Source organism: Boeremia exigua, assembly GCF_020726555.1.
Source record: "Boeremia exigua strain MPI-SDFR-AT-0100 chromosome Unknown C7974scaffold_6, whole genome shotgun sequence".
Taxonomy (NCBI): Eukaryota; Fungi; Ascomycota; class Dothideomycetes; order Pleosporales; family Didymellaceae; genus Boeremia; species Boeremia exigua.
Genome location: NW_025763523.1, coordinates 1030112 through 1043889, shown reverse-complemented (window position 1 = coordinate 1043889; position 13778 = coordinate 1030112). Strand labels below are relative to the sequence as shown.

Here is a 13778-nt window from a genome sequence, read left to right as displayed (position 1 = left end):
CTTTCGGCACAATAAATAACAACTGTATGAGGTTAAACCTAGGGGGTAAACCTAGAGGGTAAACCTAGAGGGTCGTTCGATGTGACGCCTGGCTGTACTCATCAAAATCGGTGAAACCTGCAATCAGCGTTTCTCTACTCATATGTGTACATACTTTACTATCCTCTTATCACTCCAAAACACTCTTTCAAACCTCCTGGTAAATCTGTAGGTCTCAACTCCTGCGAATCTGATGACGATTTTGCATTGCAAAAGCGTGATCTTGCCTTGAGTGCTTCCCAAACGCCTTTACTGGATCCGACGACACGATATGACTATACTAACATGAAACTTACGGGTGACTTAATCTGTGCGCCAAATTAGAGCACGATTTCATCTATTGCTCTGCTGTTTTAGTCTAGTAGGGGAATTACTGTACCACCGGTAGCGATTTAGACATTCGATTATGCTAAATCTCTAGTTTAGCGAAACGTGCAGATGACCGAGTCGATGGAATAGACGGGCTCTTTATGTTAAGTTCGTTCCCGGTTTTTGAGAAACGCTTAATACTCGCGCACGTACTTGTCGAGCTGGGACATTAGAATCCGTCGCAGCGAAGGCATGATCAGGATCTCGTGGGTACTCAGGCGACCTCCTTATTTCAGCGTCATGTATCCACGAAAAAAGGATCTCACCCCATGTTTTGATGTTTCAAGAGTACCTGCATTGTCATTCGTGCATGACAATCGATAGGCTCACTTACAGACTGCCTTTTGAGACCTAGCGTCAGCGGCTCCATACCCTGTCAATTGCCAGAGACCTACTAGTTTCCCGGAAACCCGCTTATGATAAGCGAAAGGCAATTTAATTTTCCCGCAATCGATATGCCAAGGTTCGTAACCAGCCATCGAGCTGCCTGCGTTGTGAGCTTGGCAGGAGCATCGAGCATAAGACTGGTGACCAAGTGGTAGGTACCCAAACAGACCAGAGCTTGATAGCGTTACCACGAAGTACATTGCAGGGGTTTTCAGCAAAGTGTTATCTGACCAATGATGGGCGCAGATTTGTTTGCTAGGCTCGTATTCTAAACCATCCACCCAATCGCAATTCGCAGACATGCATCGGAGAATACCTACTGCGCACTCGTTAGGCAAGATTCAACGTCGACTTGGATCACAAAATGATCATGCTCCTACAATCACCTTGTATGGTGGAGCTGCTGATCACAATGCTGTTGTAACGTTTTTTTGCCAACGTAGCAGCCGTCCCTGGTGCGGATTAGACGCTAGTAGCCAGTAAAGCAGAACAGGGTACTACTGTATCTCCAGAACCAGCTAAGTTACGGAGCTTTTACGGGCCTTGGGAGCGATCTTTGCCGCAATCCGCAATTAGAGAACGACGACAACATGTCACCAAGCCTTGGGTAGCTCTAACTGGAAAGATGAATCGTGAGTTCAATGGATCGCATCGTATCTTTAATATCCACGAAAGGAAGGTCACCATCGCTATCTTCAAGATGCTATAAGTACCAAATAACTCTGGGGTTTTAGACAACCAGTTCTCGCAGCTCCTTACTCTCACTCACTACCAAGCTTCCGCAGGCCCGACCGGACCACCCATCATGACCACCAAGTCCCTCATCTTCGGCCTTGCCGCTTTGTCCGCGGTCTCCGCCTCACCTGTACCTCAATGGGAGGAGACCAACACCCCCCAGATCGTTGGAGGCACTGTTGCCAAAGCTGGAGATTACCCATTTATGGTCAGCATGCAAATCGACGGTTTCCACTTCTGCGGCGGTAGTTTACTGGACTCGACCACTGTCTTGACCGCAGCTCACTGCGTCGAATACCAGTCTCCCGAAGAGACAACAGTCCGCGCTGGTTCTCTTGTGAGTTGTTACCGTCACTTCATTTGTACTCGACTGATGCCCGCTAGAACCGTACCTCGGGCGGTGTCGTAGTCCCAGCTCTTTCGCTCCACATGCATCCCGAGTACAACCCTAGCATCACGGACAACGATTATGCTATCATCAAGCTTGCAGCACCCATCGAAACAAGCTCGACTATCGGCTATGCCACGATTGCAGCTGCAGGAACCGACCCTGAAGCTGGTATCGTTGCCACCACCGCTGGATGGTGCGTTTATCCTTACTTACCCAACGTCCACGACTGACCAGTATACAGGGGTAACACTCGCAATGCAACGGAGTCAAATGTTCTTCTGCGCAAGGTCGAGGTTCCGATTGTGAGCCGCGAGGAGTGCATCGCCAACTACCTGGCAGACACACCGCCCAAGACCGTGACCGATAACATGGTCTGCGCCGCGGTCATTGGCGGCGGTAAGGACTCGTGCCAGGGTGACAGTGGCGGCCCGCTCACTGACGCCAGCACGGGTGCAGTGATTGGTATTGTTAGCTGGGGTACTGGGTGTGCGTTGCCGAACTTCCCAGGCGTGTATGCTCGCGTGTCTACTGGGAGGGACTTCATCGACCAGTACCTTTAGATTGGTGAGGACCATGGGCCTGCGCTGAGGGAGCGAGTAATAGATACTGTATGATGGACGAGATCCATAAGAAATGACGACGTTACGTGGTACTATTATCTTTCGAGTTTAATACAACTAAATCTTTGCGGAGGATGTTGTTTCCATAATAATTTGTGATCATCGTGAAGGCGGCATACTGTGCGGTACTTGAGTCGAAATTACTGGAGCTGCAAGTGGTTGCCGGTTGCCGGACGCCGGGAACTGAACATAACCGGATCGAAGAGTGCTTGTGACTGTCAGTATTGAGAGCATTAGCCGCGTGGCTGTGGACTGTACAATGTCGATGGAAAATGGGGTTTCTCCAATTGATACAGCTAGTAGTTGCAGTATACCCGGATCTGCCAGATATCTCGACTGGCACCTCGCCACAAGACTTTCACGCGCAGGATACAGTACCCGCAAAGGCAATCTTCTGTCATCTGAGCAATCAACAGAACTCTGGATAGTAACCCCATTCGGAAACCTTGAAATATGCACGACATTGCTTGCGTGTCAAAAATAGGAACTGAAAGGCTGTGCATAGCTAGAAGCCAAGCATCCATGTAGACATCCTGGAAGATGTCAGTGGAAGAGGTACGGTACTCTAAAAGCGAACAAGCATCGCTTCACCCAACCAGCAGCCGAGCTAACCCCGCGTCTTCTGCGCCACAATATCAACCCACTCAGCATCATACTGCAACAGCGCCGCCACCCCCTCCCTCTTCAAAACCTCCGACTCGACCACGAAATTCACAAAAAACGACGCTGGCTCCGTCGCACTCGCATTCGTACTGATCCGATGATGGCAGCCGGGTGCCTCATACCACGAGCCGCCCTGGGGCACGACGCGCGCCGGCTCGTCATTCATCTTGATCAGGACGGAGCCTTGCAGCACGAACGCGGAGACGCAGGCACCACCGTGGCGGTGTGGTGGTGTGGCGCCGTTGGGTGGGTACTCGACGAGCATACCGACAGCGGTGTGGGTGGGACTGCTGGTAAGGGGATGTTGGTAAGCCATTGTGTAGGTGCCCATGGGGCTTCTGTGAGGGCGTGAGTTGGCTATTGTAGTGGAGAAGGGAGGGCATACTCGGGATTGTAGGATGGCTCTTGCATTGTGGTTGATGAAGGCGATAGTTGCGAGGTGTGGAAGCATGGAAACGGCGGGTGTGGAGGGTTTTAGACTGAATGTTGCTTACTTTCGTGGAACATCTCGGGCACTCGGTTACCTATTTGACGTCTGTCTTCGCCGATGATCGCATGGCGGTAAAAAGCAATCCCGATAGGCCGCAGGCACCCCAAAAAGTTGGAGTCTGCTTGTGACTTGTATTCTGCTTCGAAACTACTTTTGTACAAGTGAAAGCAAACAATCCCGTCGACCGGAGGACGACGATGCAATGGCGTAGAGAGCGTAAATAGCATTGAATACATACAAGAACTAAATCCGTTTTAGTTCTGTCCCGTCGCAGTGGAGTATATGTTGCTGTGAATATGAAATTGCGCGACCCATGGTTAGCTGCCTCTATACGAATGACCGTACGCTCCCCTGTGTGTAGGCAAGCGAGATGACCCAGCAGCTGGTGCGTACAACTCAGATGAGCTTGTGGATGGGGCCACATACTGAGTCCCTCGTGAGTCAGCAGGATGGTGTGTTGGATATGAATACGCATGCATCTGTGGGTTTGAAGTACTGAGGTACTGTACTGAAGGTGGTGTGCCCGTATTTGTGTGTATGCCATTCCACTGACCTGCGTTACTCGACAGCGTCTGACTTGGAATTACATTGGGACACGCGGGCCACAAGTTGGCGTCGAAAGAGTCGAAGTGGCTTGCGGGCAGTGATACACTCGGGTCGCTGCTTCCTGACCACAACCAAGACATTTCCACGCTGCGGGTCCGTGATATTTGGTCTTGCTGGTACAGGCCATGTGTTGTGTTGTGCATGAGTGAAGTTGTCATGAAGTCTAGTGGCAGATCGCCTTCCAGCTGAAGTGGTGTACCTGGATCCGAGGACGAGCTCCCGAGACTATCGTCATAAGGCGCCAAATGAATGGCGTTTCGGCGTGAGAGAACTGAGAAGCGGTTCTTGACGCAGTTCTTTGATCGATGGGGAAGGTACTGCTCTTGTATGTCTTTCCAGTGTCGCCCTAGACTCTCTACTGCTGCGAGAAGAGCCTTGTCTTCGCTCTCGCGCCACTCGCTACGATCAAGACGAGGGTCGAGCGACTGCTGCCATCGTTTCGCACATTGATCTGCACTGCGTGAGGACACGCACGTAGCGACTTTTGTCCACTGGAAGCTATAGCTTTGCACGCCGTGGATGAGAAGCTGATCCTCGGATTTTGACCACTGACCCTTCTTCAAGCCCTCGGTGACTGAATTGTGCCACCTCTTTCGACAGTCCTTATTAGATCGCCCGGGCAGAGCCAGAGCAATCTGACACCAGTCTCTGCTACCGCCTTGTACCTGTTGGGCATCGACTTGCTCGCGCAGCGTCTCATCCTCTGCCGGTGTCCATCGACGGGGTTTCCGCTCGCTGCTGGACATGGTGGATCGTCGAAGACGTTCTGTAGAGTCTCGGGGTGATGGGTGATTCAGGGAAAGCAAGGACACCGTTGGAAAGAAGTGCTATGTGAGTTTCGTGTGAGTACAACTATGTTTCTGATGTGGAGGAAACTTTGCTTTGTAGTGACTAGCTAAGGCGCCCAGTAAAGCGTAAGCTCGATGAAGCGATTTTCCGGAGGTAGAAGTACCCAGACAGTGGGTCATATTTCCAAATCATGGCCGCTGCAAGTCGACCTTTCAAGATCGTGCAGCCCGCCGGTGAACTGTCCTGTATGCTGTGGTATACTCGACCGCTAATGCAGTAGGTGTATAGTCTTTGTTCGAGCATTGATTGTGGAATTTGCTGTATCACCATTGGACACCGCACTGGTGCGTTGCGACGGGCATACACAATCTTGGCTAGAGAGGTGCGAGGGACAGACTTACGGCCACAGATCTTGACCCGAGAAGCCTGCAAGTGGCCCCTCACAATGAGAGAAGACCTGCGTAGACCATTGACCGGTACAGAACACCGCAAGGCTGGAGGCGGTCTGTCCCAGAGGATCGTCAGCTTATCGTGACACAGAAAGATCGACGAAACAGGGCTGATGAGTCATCGCAGACAACTGTAGCGCTCCACGCCTGAATCAAACAGCCATCCTTTGTTTGCCCGTAGGGCTAAGGTTCAAGGCGTACGAAAAAGGTCGGTGTAGACGGAAACTGTGCGACCCAGCAGAGCCGCACACGTAAGCTGTGACATAAGTGCGTCGAGTAAGCGAACAGGTGGGACGCCTGTGGGATGAAACCAGACTGCGTTCGTGCATGTGCGCGAGAGAGAGAAAGAGCGAGCCCCTAAGCTGGACAGTGAGCTGTTTAGCGCGCCAAGGAAAGTCAAGTTTGGAACGGTCGACGGGCTGCAGGTACGAATGGCTCACAGCTGGAAGCCGAGGTCAATCCTAGAGTATATTCGAAACTCGTGTTGCTACCACAAGAGTCGCATTGCTGGTGGCGGCTTAGTGTCTCTCTATTCTCTGGTGTATGCAGTTCACTGCAAGACGCGCAGGTGATGTTGAACGGAGGCAGGAGCTGCCGAGGCGCAGGACAGAGCGGTGACGGTCGTGCTACCATGCTCGCACACCAAATTTGGCTCCGTCCATGCGTTCGTTCTAGGCCCCGCACGATAGTGCTGGAGACGTGAAGACGCATACTATCGTCTTCAGTTCATGAAAGCGGGGCACAGCCTTGGTGCAACTGCACACGCGTGTGGCTTCCTACTGGGGCAACTTGCGTCGTATGTTGCTAGATCCCAGATTGGCGCGTCCGATATTGCTCATCACGATTTGCCCATGAGCCTCTGTGCCTTCTCCAGCAGAACCTGGCTCTCTCGTCCCAGCTTTCTCTGCCCGTTCGGGCCTCCCCTCGCCTTGGCCATGGCCTTCCTGAAGCGCTCACGCTCCGCTATCTTCTTCGTACGTTCTTTGTCTGCCTCTGCCCGTGCTTTCTCCCGTGCCTCCGTCTGTTCTTGCTTTTTGCGTGCCATCTCAGCCTCCTTCTCATAGGGCTGCGGGCGCGCCCGCCTTTGCCGCCGCTCGAAATTCGGAGTCTCCTTCTCAGGCTCTTCGAGCATCTTCACCCGCTCGGGGTGCGGTTCGAGCGTGGGTTCTGGAATAATCTCGACGGGCTCATCGTTGTCGGGGTTGGCTTCAGCTTCACGCTCGTAAACAGACTTGCGCGGCGCATCCGCTTCGTCTGCCTCCCGTGCTTTGAGCTTGGCATACTGCTTCTTGAGCTTGGATTTGTAGATGATGTCCTCCTTGATCTTTTTCACTGCAAATAGTCAACACCAGACCCTACCAAAAGCGATGAGAACACACCTTTGCGCCTGTGCGTGCCATCAGGCAGGTTGGCCGGTCCGATCTGGAACCCCTTCTTCTGCTTCTTCACCGATCTGCTTGCCTCGCCGTCGTGTGCTCGTTTTTCTGCCATTCTTGCGAGTGGTGTTCAATAATTTTCTTGCACGCGTCAGTGCACGAGGAGGGCACAAGCGTAATTCTTTGGGTCTTGGCGCCACAATCGATAAGACATCGCGCACGACCAGCGGAGACGCGCCGGCTAGGCGGGCGCTTCTGCAGCGCGGGAGCTCCAGTCTTTGCAGAGGAGACGGAAAGGCCGTTCGTCGTCGTGTGACCTTCCCGAGCAGCCAGCCGCCGGCCAAAACCGGTCTGGCCGCAGCTACGCTCTCTATCTGCGCCCGATAAGACTCATCGTCGCGGCCGAGCTCGCCTTTGTCAAGCATCACAGCGCGTCATCTGTCAAGACCCTGTCGCCATCACCTCCGCACCTTGCCTGCCAGCTCCACAGCGTTTCGTCTCCAAGTCGGCGGCTTGTGCACGGTGAGGCGGCCACTGGAGCCAGCGCATCCTTTAAATCGAATTGAGTTTTCCTTCCTGTCATTTGCCGGGCCAGCAGGTGCTCCAACCGTTTGAGCCTGCCCTGCCATCTCAGTGCTCGTCACGCTGTCGCACCTCACTACCTCCCACCACTCACCACTTTGAAGTCTGTCCAATATTGTGCCCATGTTTTCTCCAGCCATAAGTCGATTCAAACATGCCGATATTTCATGATCCGCAAGGCAGTCCGCCCGGGCGGACTGCATCACGCCAGATGTCGTCAGCTGAACCTCCAAAGGAAATCATGCCAAACCTCGACGACGTGACACCCATGAGCGGCCTGTCTTTGGAGAGCATTCTGAGACTCGGTAGTGCAGACGAACCAGTCGGCCACGACATACGACCAACTTCGCGGGATCGTAATGGCCTGATCGAGCGCATCAAGCGAGTGAAGAGTCCTTTGTGGCAATTTCGCCAGGACGTGAGTAAATGTCGCACCTAATAGGCCCGTGAATGGTCGCGGGAGGTTGAGCTTGGAGCTTTGAAGCTGACTATGACTTCAGAACAGCAGCCGCCACGAACGTACCCTGGAATCTTCACGACCCTCTTCTCGCGACCGTGCGAAGACGCCCACCCTTTCTAGCGATTCCAAAGTGTTGCGCACAGCGACACCTGATCAGCTGTCCGATCATGCGTCAGCTGGGTTGGAGATTGCGCGCCCCCGCTCAGCTCTACATTCTGGAGATTTCCGTGAGCGAGAGAGGGGCCCCGGTGCAGGTGGCGCACCTTTGTCTGCCCTGTTAGCAACGTCTCCCGTCGTGCCGTGGGACCGTTCCTTTCCTGCAGCTGCGATCCCTGCATCCCAACTTGCTCCACACTACTCACCCAGCGACACTGTCAATTATGACTCTCCCCCAGTCTCGTGCGCGCGAGCGATATCGCAGTCGCCTTCGACCTCATTCGCATTCATGCCGCCCACAAGTCCGTTGGTGCAACAGCTGAATAATACTGACTTGGACTTCACATCCCGGCCGAGCTCCAGAAACGGCTCAAGAAGCCCGGATCGCAGCAATCGGCGTCACACCTTTTCGCCCGACTCTTCCCAGCACTACCAAACGACACAAATGGCAAGATCCGCGTCTGGTACGCCTGCAGCACGGCACTTACGACGCAACGGGGCCATGCCCTACCAGGCCCATCAGCCCAGGCGATCGGTGACCTCTTTCAGTCAGCTCGAGCCACACTCCATCCCGCGGACGCCATCTGCTGTTCGAAGGCCTTCCATCTCAGATGCTTCTCCTTTGCAACATGCTCCTATGGTTGGTTCGTATGAAGAGTCGATATTGCGCGGTCGAATGTCTACAACTCCTTCTCGGCCTCTTGACTTCGTCGCTAAAATTGGCGTGCTTGGAAGGGGGCAGTGCAAATCAAGCCTCAAGTGCCCACCACACGTGACAGTTCCCTTTCCAGCTGTATTTTACAGCTACAACACAGGGAACGGTCGAATATCTGACAACGAGCCAAGTCCTTACGTTGGCCTTATCGATCTGGAGCACTCGCTGGTCCCACCAGCAGATAGCGAGCCTAGTAAGCGCAAACGGCGCCCGACTGCGCCAGAGCTGGATCACAATAGTCTCGACTCTCGACTTCAGTTCGATGACGAGCATGTTGGCGAGACTGCGACGGCTGAGCTGCGACGCAAGGAAAAGAGGAAGCGTAGACCAACGTCTCCTAAAGCGCCGCCAGGGGGCTGTTATCGCATACCAGCCGAAGGCCAGCTACAGATCGTTCTCAAGAACCCGAACAGGACTGCAGTCAAGCTTTTTCTTGTACCATACGATGTCTCAGATATGGAACCTGGCCAAAAGACATTCGTCCGCCAGCGTAGCTACTCCGCTGGGCCCATCATCGACATGCCTTTGGCTTCGCGGAAGAATTACGGAACAGATCGACCCGAAGCCGCCTTAAGTCACTCTGATGATCCAAGAGACCGACCCATTTTGCGATATCTCATTCACCTACATATTTGTTGCACTGGAAAGGGGCGTTATTATTTGTACAAGAGCATCCGAGTCGTCTTCGCTAATAGAGTGCCGGACGGAAAGGAGAAGCTTCGCAACGAGATTCAACAGCCCGAGCCGAAGTACAGCACCTATAAACCTTCACGGGATTCAACTATACAACCTCCCTCTTCACCGAGCGCGTCATTTGTTACCGAAAGAGCTCGTAGGCGTCAAAGCACAGCATGGCCACTCTCTCGGTCTCAGCAAATGTACGACCAGATGGACGGTCTCTCGCAGAACCCGCAGTTGCCACCGCCTGCCGTGCGTTTTACTGGCGGCCCCTTGAGCTCTTCGGCAAATGGAGACTATGGCTCGAGCATCCCACTCATGCAGCCCATACCTTTCCATCTTACACGTCTAGCTGCAATCGAGTCACGTCCCGTCTCTCGCGAACAGATGGATGTTGACCCCAAGAGCCCCTTTCGGTCGCCGCTCGCGTCGCCGCCGCCAGGTCTGATTGTTTCCATCTACCAGGAAGCGACCTTTGGAAAACTCAACAAGGGCGATCTAGGTTATGGTGGCAACGCCTTCTCTCCCCTCGGGAGCCCAGCTTCGCCGCCCGCTGCTGGCCTCTTAGCGCAACGGCTGCGTGGGCTGGAGGTGCAGCCGGACGAAGAGCTTGGGTAACAGCTGCACGCGTTTATCTGCCTGTCCATTTGTTAACATTCTATCCTTACACACAGCAATTGCGCATTGAGTACATAATACCCCTGGCTCTCGCCACCCCTTGTTTATATGTTTTTAGATGGAATTGCCTGTCATGGGCTGCGAAGGCGTGTTGATATGGTTTCACTGCACCTAGGTTGGATACTTCTCAATATGACCTATTGTTGCAGCCTTGTGCGACCGAATGACCTGCCTCATAGTCATCTGCGAGAGGCAACAGACGGGGTGCCTCCCTTGCTTTTCAGAACACTCACACTATGAAGGCCATCATGCGTCGACTGAACGATACATGGGTGACCGCACGTTATCAACGCCACTGCATAAATTGTGCAAACCGCTCGAACTAGACCGCGGAGCTTTCATCCACCAACACGAATCTGGACACTAGTGTTCACGCTACGCCGCTTGTAGCTTCCTCATCTCAGGTCAACTTCAAGCTCGAATCGCGCAACCGCTGGATTGCCGTGCAAATTTTGACTTCCCTGACTTGAACTACTCAGTTCGACATTGTCGCAGTGTAACAAGCCTACCATGTCGCCCAACGAGCGGTCGCCTTTGCTCGGCGGGAACCCCCTCCCTTTCTTGAGTTCGGACTTCATCGGCAATGGTAGCAGCCACAAGCAGGACATCCATGAGCAATTCTGCCTACTTGTCGGCGTGCCGCCATCCAACAAACCGATAGACGCACCCAGGCCGGCGAGTTTCAAGAGAAGCTTGTATGGCCGCGCGATCCACACACGCGATGCGCAGAACAGGACGTACATGTTCACGGCGGCGTTGTCCAACACGCTGTTGCTTACACAGGTCGTTCTGGGCGCTGCTCTAACTGGGCTGGGTGCGAGCGAGTCTTCGCATATTCTGATCACGGTTTTTGGCGCGCTGAATACTGTCATTGCAGGTCTGGTCGCTTATCTGAAGAGCAGAGGCCAGCCGATGCGCGCAAGGATGTACAGGGATGATCTTGATCGCGTAGTCGATGAGATGGAGAATAGCGAGGTGATGTGGTTGGGGATCCAGCATGGCGTTCATGGGTATGATGAGATTGCCATTGATGACAGCGTCAGTGTGAGGAGCGAAGTGGCACGGTTAACAAGATTGCTGGACAAGGCTGTGAGGAGTAATACCATGAACGACCGTAAGTTGAGCTCGTGACACAGATTGCTTGAAGCTTTTCAGCCCATGTCGATAGCTTACTGACGACACCAGCGGACATGTATATGAATGCCGTGGGCGAAGGCGCAAACGCCGCGCTGCGCGCCCGCCCACCCCAGACGCAAATCATCTCCGCGCCGGAAGTATCGCCCGGTGCCAACGGCAATACGTCTGCGCCCGCGAACAGTGCGGCACCGCCCCCAGCAGCAGATCCGGATGCCAGCCCTGCGACGGCACCACCGAAGCAGAAGAGCCAGCCCTCCAGCCCTCCACCAGAGTCAACAGACGAACCTGCCAAGCCGGAACCTGCGAAAGAATGTGCGTCTGCGCCAGTGCCTGTGCCTGCGTTATCGCCTGTTATTACTGTGGAGGAGCCTCCAAAGGAGCCTGCTCAGCCAAACGAGAGTGTCGCAGATGGGGGTGTCGAAGCTGCGAAGCCCGCATCTGAAGCGCCCGTTGCAGTTCTAGATGGCGATAGTAGTTCGAGTGAAGATGGCCTCGTAAAGAAGGGAGAGGAAGGTCTGGACAGAGTGTGAGTCTTGCAGCGTTCAAGCGACGCGCTGGTTTTCATGTTGACGCGTAATAAGAGTAATGTTTCATGTGTGTGGGTTCTGTGTAGAGATCGTAGATTCAGTTCTGACGAGAGGTACAAGTAGATTGGCAATAGAGTCGGCATGTTACGCCTAATATAATCGCTCGAATCAAGCAGACACAGACACATCCCTTGAACATCCGTCCTCGAGCTGCGATACCTGTCACAAGTAGCACAAAGAAGCAAGGAAAGGCGCCCCATGTTCAACTTCACCTTCACTCACTCCCTTGGTATAAAAGCCACCTTGCCCCGCTACCCAATACCGTCGATTTGCGCTTTAACAAAACGCTATCCGGACCACAAAAATAACCATGAAGTCTTCTATTCTTATCGCCCTCGTCGCCGGCCTCGCTACCGCGTTTCCCACTCCACTCACGCTGGAGTCCACCGACATCTCCCTCGCTCCCCGCGCTGACGCCGGCGTAGCCACGCTCTTCAAGCTCGCCAACCTCTCTGGCGCCTCGACCTTCGTCCCCGCGAACAGCTACTGCACGGACATGCGCAACATCTTCGGTGGCTTCGACGGCCAGGTGCGGAGTCTGAGCGTGGAGACTGGCGTCGTGTGTTCATTCTATCAGTGAGTCTTTCCTTTCACTTCGCCTCTCAGGTATACGAGTGTGGCCTAAGCAGATGCATTGCTAAGATGAACGTGCGCAAGGGCAAGGGACGATCTTTGCTAACAACAATAGGGAGCCTGGCTGCGGTATGAACAATGTGATGGGAGGCGGACAGGTACTGGAGGTTGGCTTTCGGGGAAAGAAGGATGATAGGAGGTGGTTGGGTAGTTGGGCGGGACGGGTCGAGAGTGCGTACTGTCAGCGCCTCTAGGAGTCCGTCGAGGTGATGGAGTACTCTACTCAGTGAGCAAGGAACGGTGAGAGCATGCGCAGGGTGGATCACTCCGTTCTGCGGCATATTGTGGCTGGTCGATCAAGTGGAGTACGTTGGTTTGAGTTGCTCGAGGCAGGAGGCTTTAGTCACTGATGATCGTGGAGAGACAAAAGCTAAAACTGTCTACACCGATGCGATCATGCTCTTCATGAGTGTGTAGATTCTCACACACTGTGGCACTCTTCATACGGCAAATTATAGAACAATCAGATGCTCTGTCCTTGAAAGTTGCACCGCTTGCAATTCACACTGCCAGGTACTAAAATCTCCATCTGAGCCAACAGATATCTCAATTCCTACAAGAATTCCAGGACCTTTCTCGAAAGCAGAGCAGATGATGACTCTCGCTTTCCGCCCACCGAACCAAAAAGTCTACTACCTCCCCTAAGACACATCATGATGACATGTTCTCATACACAATTTTAGGCATGCAGTTATCCCTCCATCAACACACGACCTCCTCGAAAAACGCTAAAACGGATCACCCGGCCGCCTCATCACGTACCCGCCACAATGTCCCACAAAACCCCAGTATCGGGAAAAACTTAGTGGCACAATGACGTCACCTGCAGTGCCCGTTGGAGGCCTTATCCCAACCAGTGAGCAGATCTCGACGAACGAGGAAGAAAGCATGAGATAATATATGGGGACACGAGTGGTGTACAAAGGGCGCGAGGAACAGTCTATTTCCAGCCCCATAACACATGGAACGCACACCAACCTCCACATCACCAACCAACTCGAACACCCACATCAAACAAGCAATCGCAACAATCAACTTCAAGATCTGATTCCAACGACCGAGTCTAGGAAGAAGTCCTACCACCCAATTCCTCCACCTTCCATCCCAGTCCCTCCAACAACAACCAGCTCCAACCTATCGCCAGATCCAACAACAACCAACCCCAGAGCTCGCAACACCTCGAACCCGCCATTCTAGTGCTACCACACCCACCCACTCGCCACGAAACCATGGGAAAC

General features: G+C 53.5%; 7 protein-coding genes across 7 annotated transcripts; 4 read left to right on the top strand and 3 right to left on the bottom strand.

Annotated features, from left to right (window-relative positions):
• Window positions 1-1466: 1466 nt before the first annotated feature.
• On the top strand, window positions 1467-2641 carry C7974DRAFT_184583 (trypsin). The gene is made up of 3 exons (XM_046136442.1): window positions 1467-1867; window positions 1915-2114; window positions 2163-2641. The coding sequence occupies exons 1-3, from the start codon at window positions 1601-1603 to the stop codon at window positions 2479-2481; spliced, it is 786 nt and encodes a 261-aa protein (XP_045997090.1). The 5' UTR covers window positions 1467-1600; the 3' UTR covers window positions 2482-2641.
• Window positions 2642-3086: 445 nt separating this feature from the next.
• On the bottom strand, window positions 3087-3813 carry C7974DRAFT_184610 (uncharacterized protein). The gene is made up of 2 exons (XM_046136447.1): window positions 3590-3813; window positions 3087-3542 (listed from the first exon to the last, which is right to left on the bottom strand). The coding sequence occupies exons 1-2, from the start codon at window positions 3613-3615 to the stop codon at window positions 3149-3151; spliced, it is 420 nt and encodes a 139-aa protein (XP_045997089.1). The 5' UTR covers window positions 3616-3813; the 3' UTR covers window positions 3087-3148.
• On the bottom strand, window positions 3814-5368 carry C7974DRAFT_184609 (Homeodomain-like protein). The gene has a single exon (XM_046136446.1). The coding sequence runs from the start codon at window positions 5044-5046 to the stop codon at window positions 4012-4014; it is 1035 nt and encodes a 344-aa protein (XP_045997088.1). The 5' UTR covers window positions 5047-5368; the 3' UTR covers window positions 3814-4011.
• A 753-nt stretch (window positions 5369-6121) lies between these two features.
• Window positions 6122-7210, bottom strand: C7974DRAFT_184607 (uncharacterized protein). The gene is made up of 2 exons (XM_046136445.1): window positions 6918-7210; window positions 6122-6870 (listed from the first exon to the last, which is right to left on the bottom strand). Exons 1-2 carry the CDS (start codon window positions 7027-7029, stop codon window positions 6377-6379), a joined length of 606 nt encoding a protein of 201 aa, XP_045997087.1. The 5' UTR covers window positions 7030-7210; the 3' UTR covers window positions 6122-6376.
• Window positions 7211-7476: 266 nt separating this feature from the next.
• C7974DRAFT_184602 (uncharacterized protein) lies at window positions 7477-10408 on the top strand. The gene is made up of 2 exons (XM_046136444.1): window positions 7477-7914; window positions 7997-10408. Exons 1-2 carry the CDS (start codon window positions 7651-7653, stop codon window positions 10121-10123), a joined length of 2391 nt encoding a protein of 796 aa, XP_045997086.1. The 5' UTR covers window positions 7477-7650; the 3' UTR covers window positions 10124-10408.
• On the top strand, window positions 10409-12048 carry C7974DRAFT_184591 (uncharacterized protein). The gene is made up of 2 exons (XM_046136443.1): window positions 10409-11297; window positions 11369-12048. Exons 1-2 carry the CDS (start codon window positions 10694-10696, stop codon window positions 11848-11850), a joined length of 1086 nt encoding a protein of 361 aa, XP_045997085.1. The 5' UTR covers window positions 10409-10693; the 3' UTR covers window positions 11851-12048.
• On the top strand, window positions 12018-13001 carry C7974DRAFT_472142 (uncharacterized protein). The gene is made up of 2 exons (XM_046146529.1): window positions 12018-12483; window positions 12596-13001. Exons 1-2 carry the CDS (start codon window positions 12218-12220, stop codon window positions 12732-12734), a joined length of 405 nt encoding a protein of 134 aa, XP_045997084.1. The 5' UTR covers window positions 12018-12217; the 3' UTR covers window positions 12735-13001.
• Window positions 13002-13778: the final 777 nt, after the last annotated feature.

Coding starts and splice junctions, on each gene's coding strand:
- C7974DRAFT_184583 (XM_046136442.1), top strand. CDS start 1,601: ATGACCACCAAGTCCCTCATCTTCGGCCTTGCCGCTTTGTCCGCGGTC. Junction 1,868..1,914: donor CAGTCCGCGCTGGTTCTCTT/GTGAGTTGTTAC, acceptor GATGCCCGCTAG/AACCGTACCTCGGGCGGTGT. Junction 2,115..2,162: donor GTTGCCACCACCGCTGGATG/GTGCGTTTATCC, acceptor ACCAGTATACAG/GGGTAACACTCGCAATGCAA.
- C7974DRAFT_184610 (XM_046136447.1), bottom strand. CDS start 3,615: ATGCAAGAGCCATCCTACAATCCCGA. Junction 3,543..3,589: donor GAGCCATCCTACAATCCCGA/GTATGCCCTCCC, acceptor ACGCCCTCACAG/AAGCCCCATGGGCACCTACA.
- C7974DRAFT_184609 (XM_046136446.1), bottom strand. CDS start 5,046: ATGTCCAGCAGCGAGCGGAAACCCCGTCGATGGACACCGGCAGAGGAT.
- C7974DRAFT_184607 (XM_046136445.1), bottom strand. CDS start 7,029: ATGGCAGAAAAACGAGCACACGACGGCGAGGCAAGCAGATCGGTGAAG. Junction 6,871..6,917: donor TGGCACGCACAGGCGCAAAG/GTGTGTTCTCAT, acceptor GACTATTTGCAG/TGAAAAAGATCAAGGAGGAC.
- C7974DRAFT_184602 (XM_046136444.1), top strand. CDS start 7,651: ATGCCGATATTTCATGATCCGCAAGGCAGTCCGCCCGGGCGGACTGCA. Junction 7,915..7,996: donor TGTGGCAATTTCGCCAGGAC/GTGAGTAAATGT, acceptor CTATGACTTCAG/AACAGCAGCCGCCACGAACG.
- C7974DRAFT_184591 (XM_046136443.1), top strand. CDS start 10,694: ATGTCGCCCAACGAGCGGTCGCCTTTGCTCGGCGGGAACCCCCTCCCT. Junction 11,298..11,368: donor GAGTAATACCATGAACGACC/GTAAGTTGAGCT, acceptor TGACGACACCAG/CGGACATGTATATGAATGCC.
- C7974DRAFT_472142 (XM_046146529.1), top strand. CDS start 12,218: ATGAAGTCTTCTATTCTTATCGCCCTCGTCGCCGGCCTCGCTACCGCG. Junction 12,484..12,595: donor GTCGTGTGTTCATTCTATCA/GTGAGTCTTTCC, acceptor TAACAACAATAG/GGAGCCTGGCTGCGGTATGA.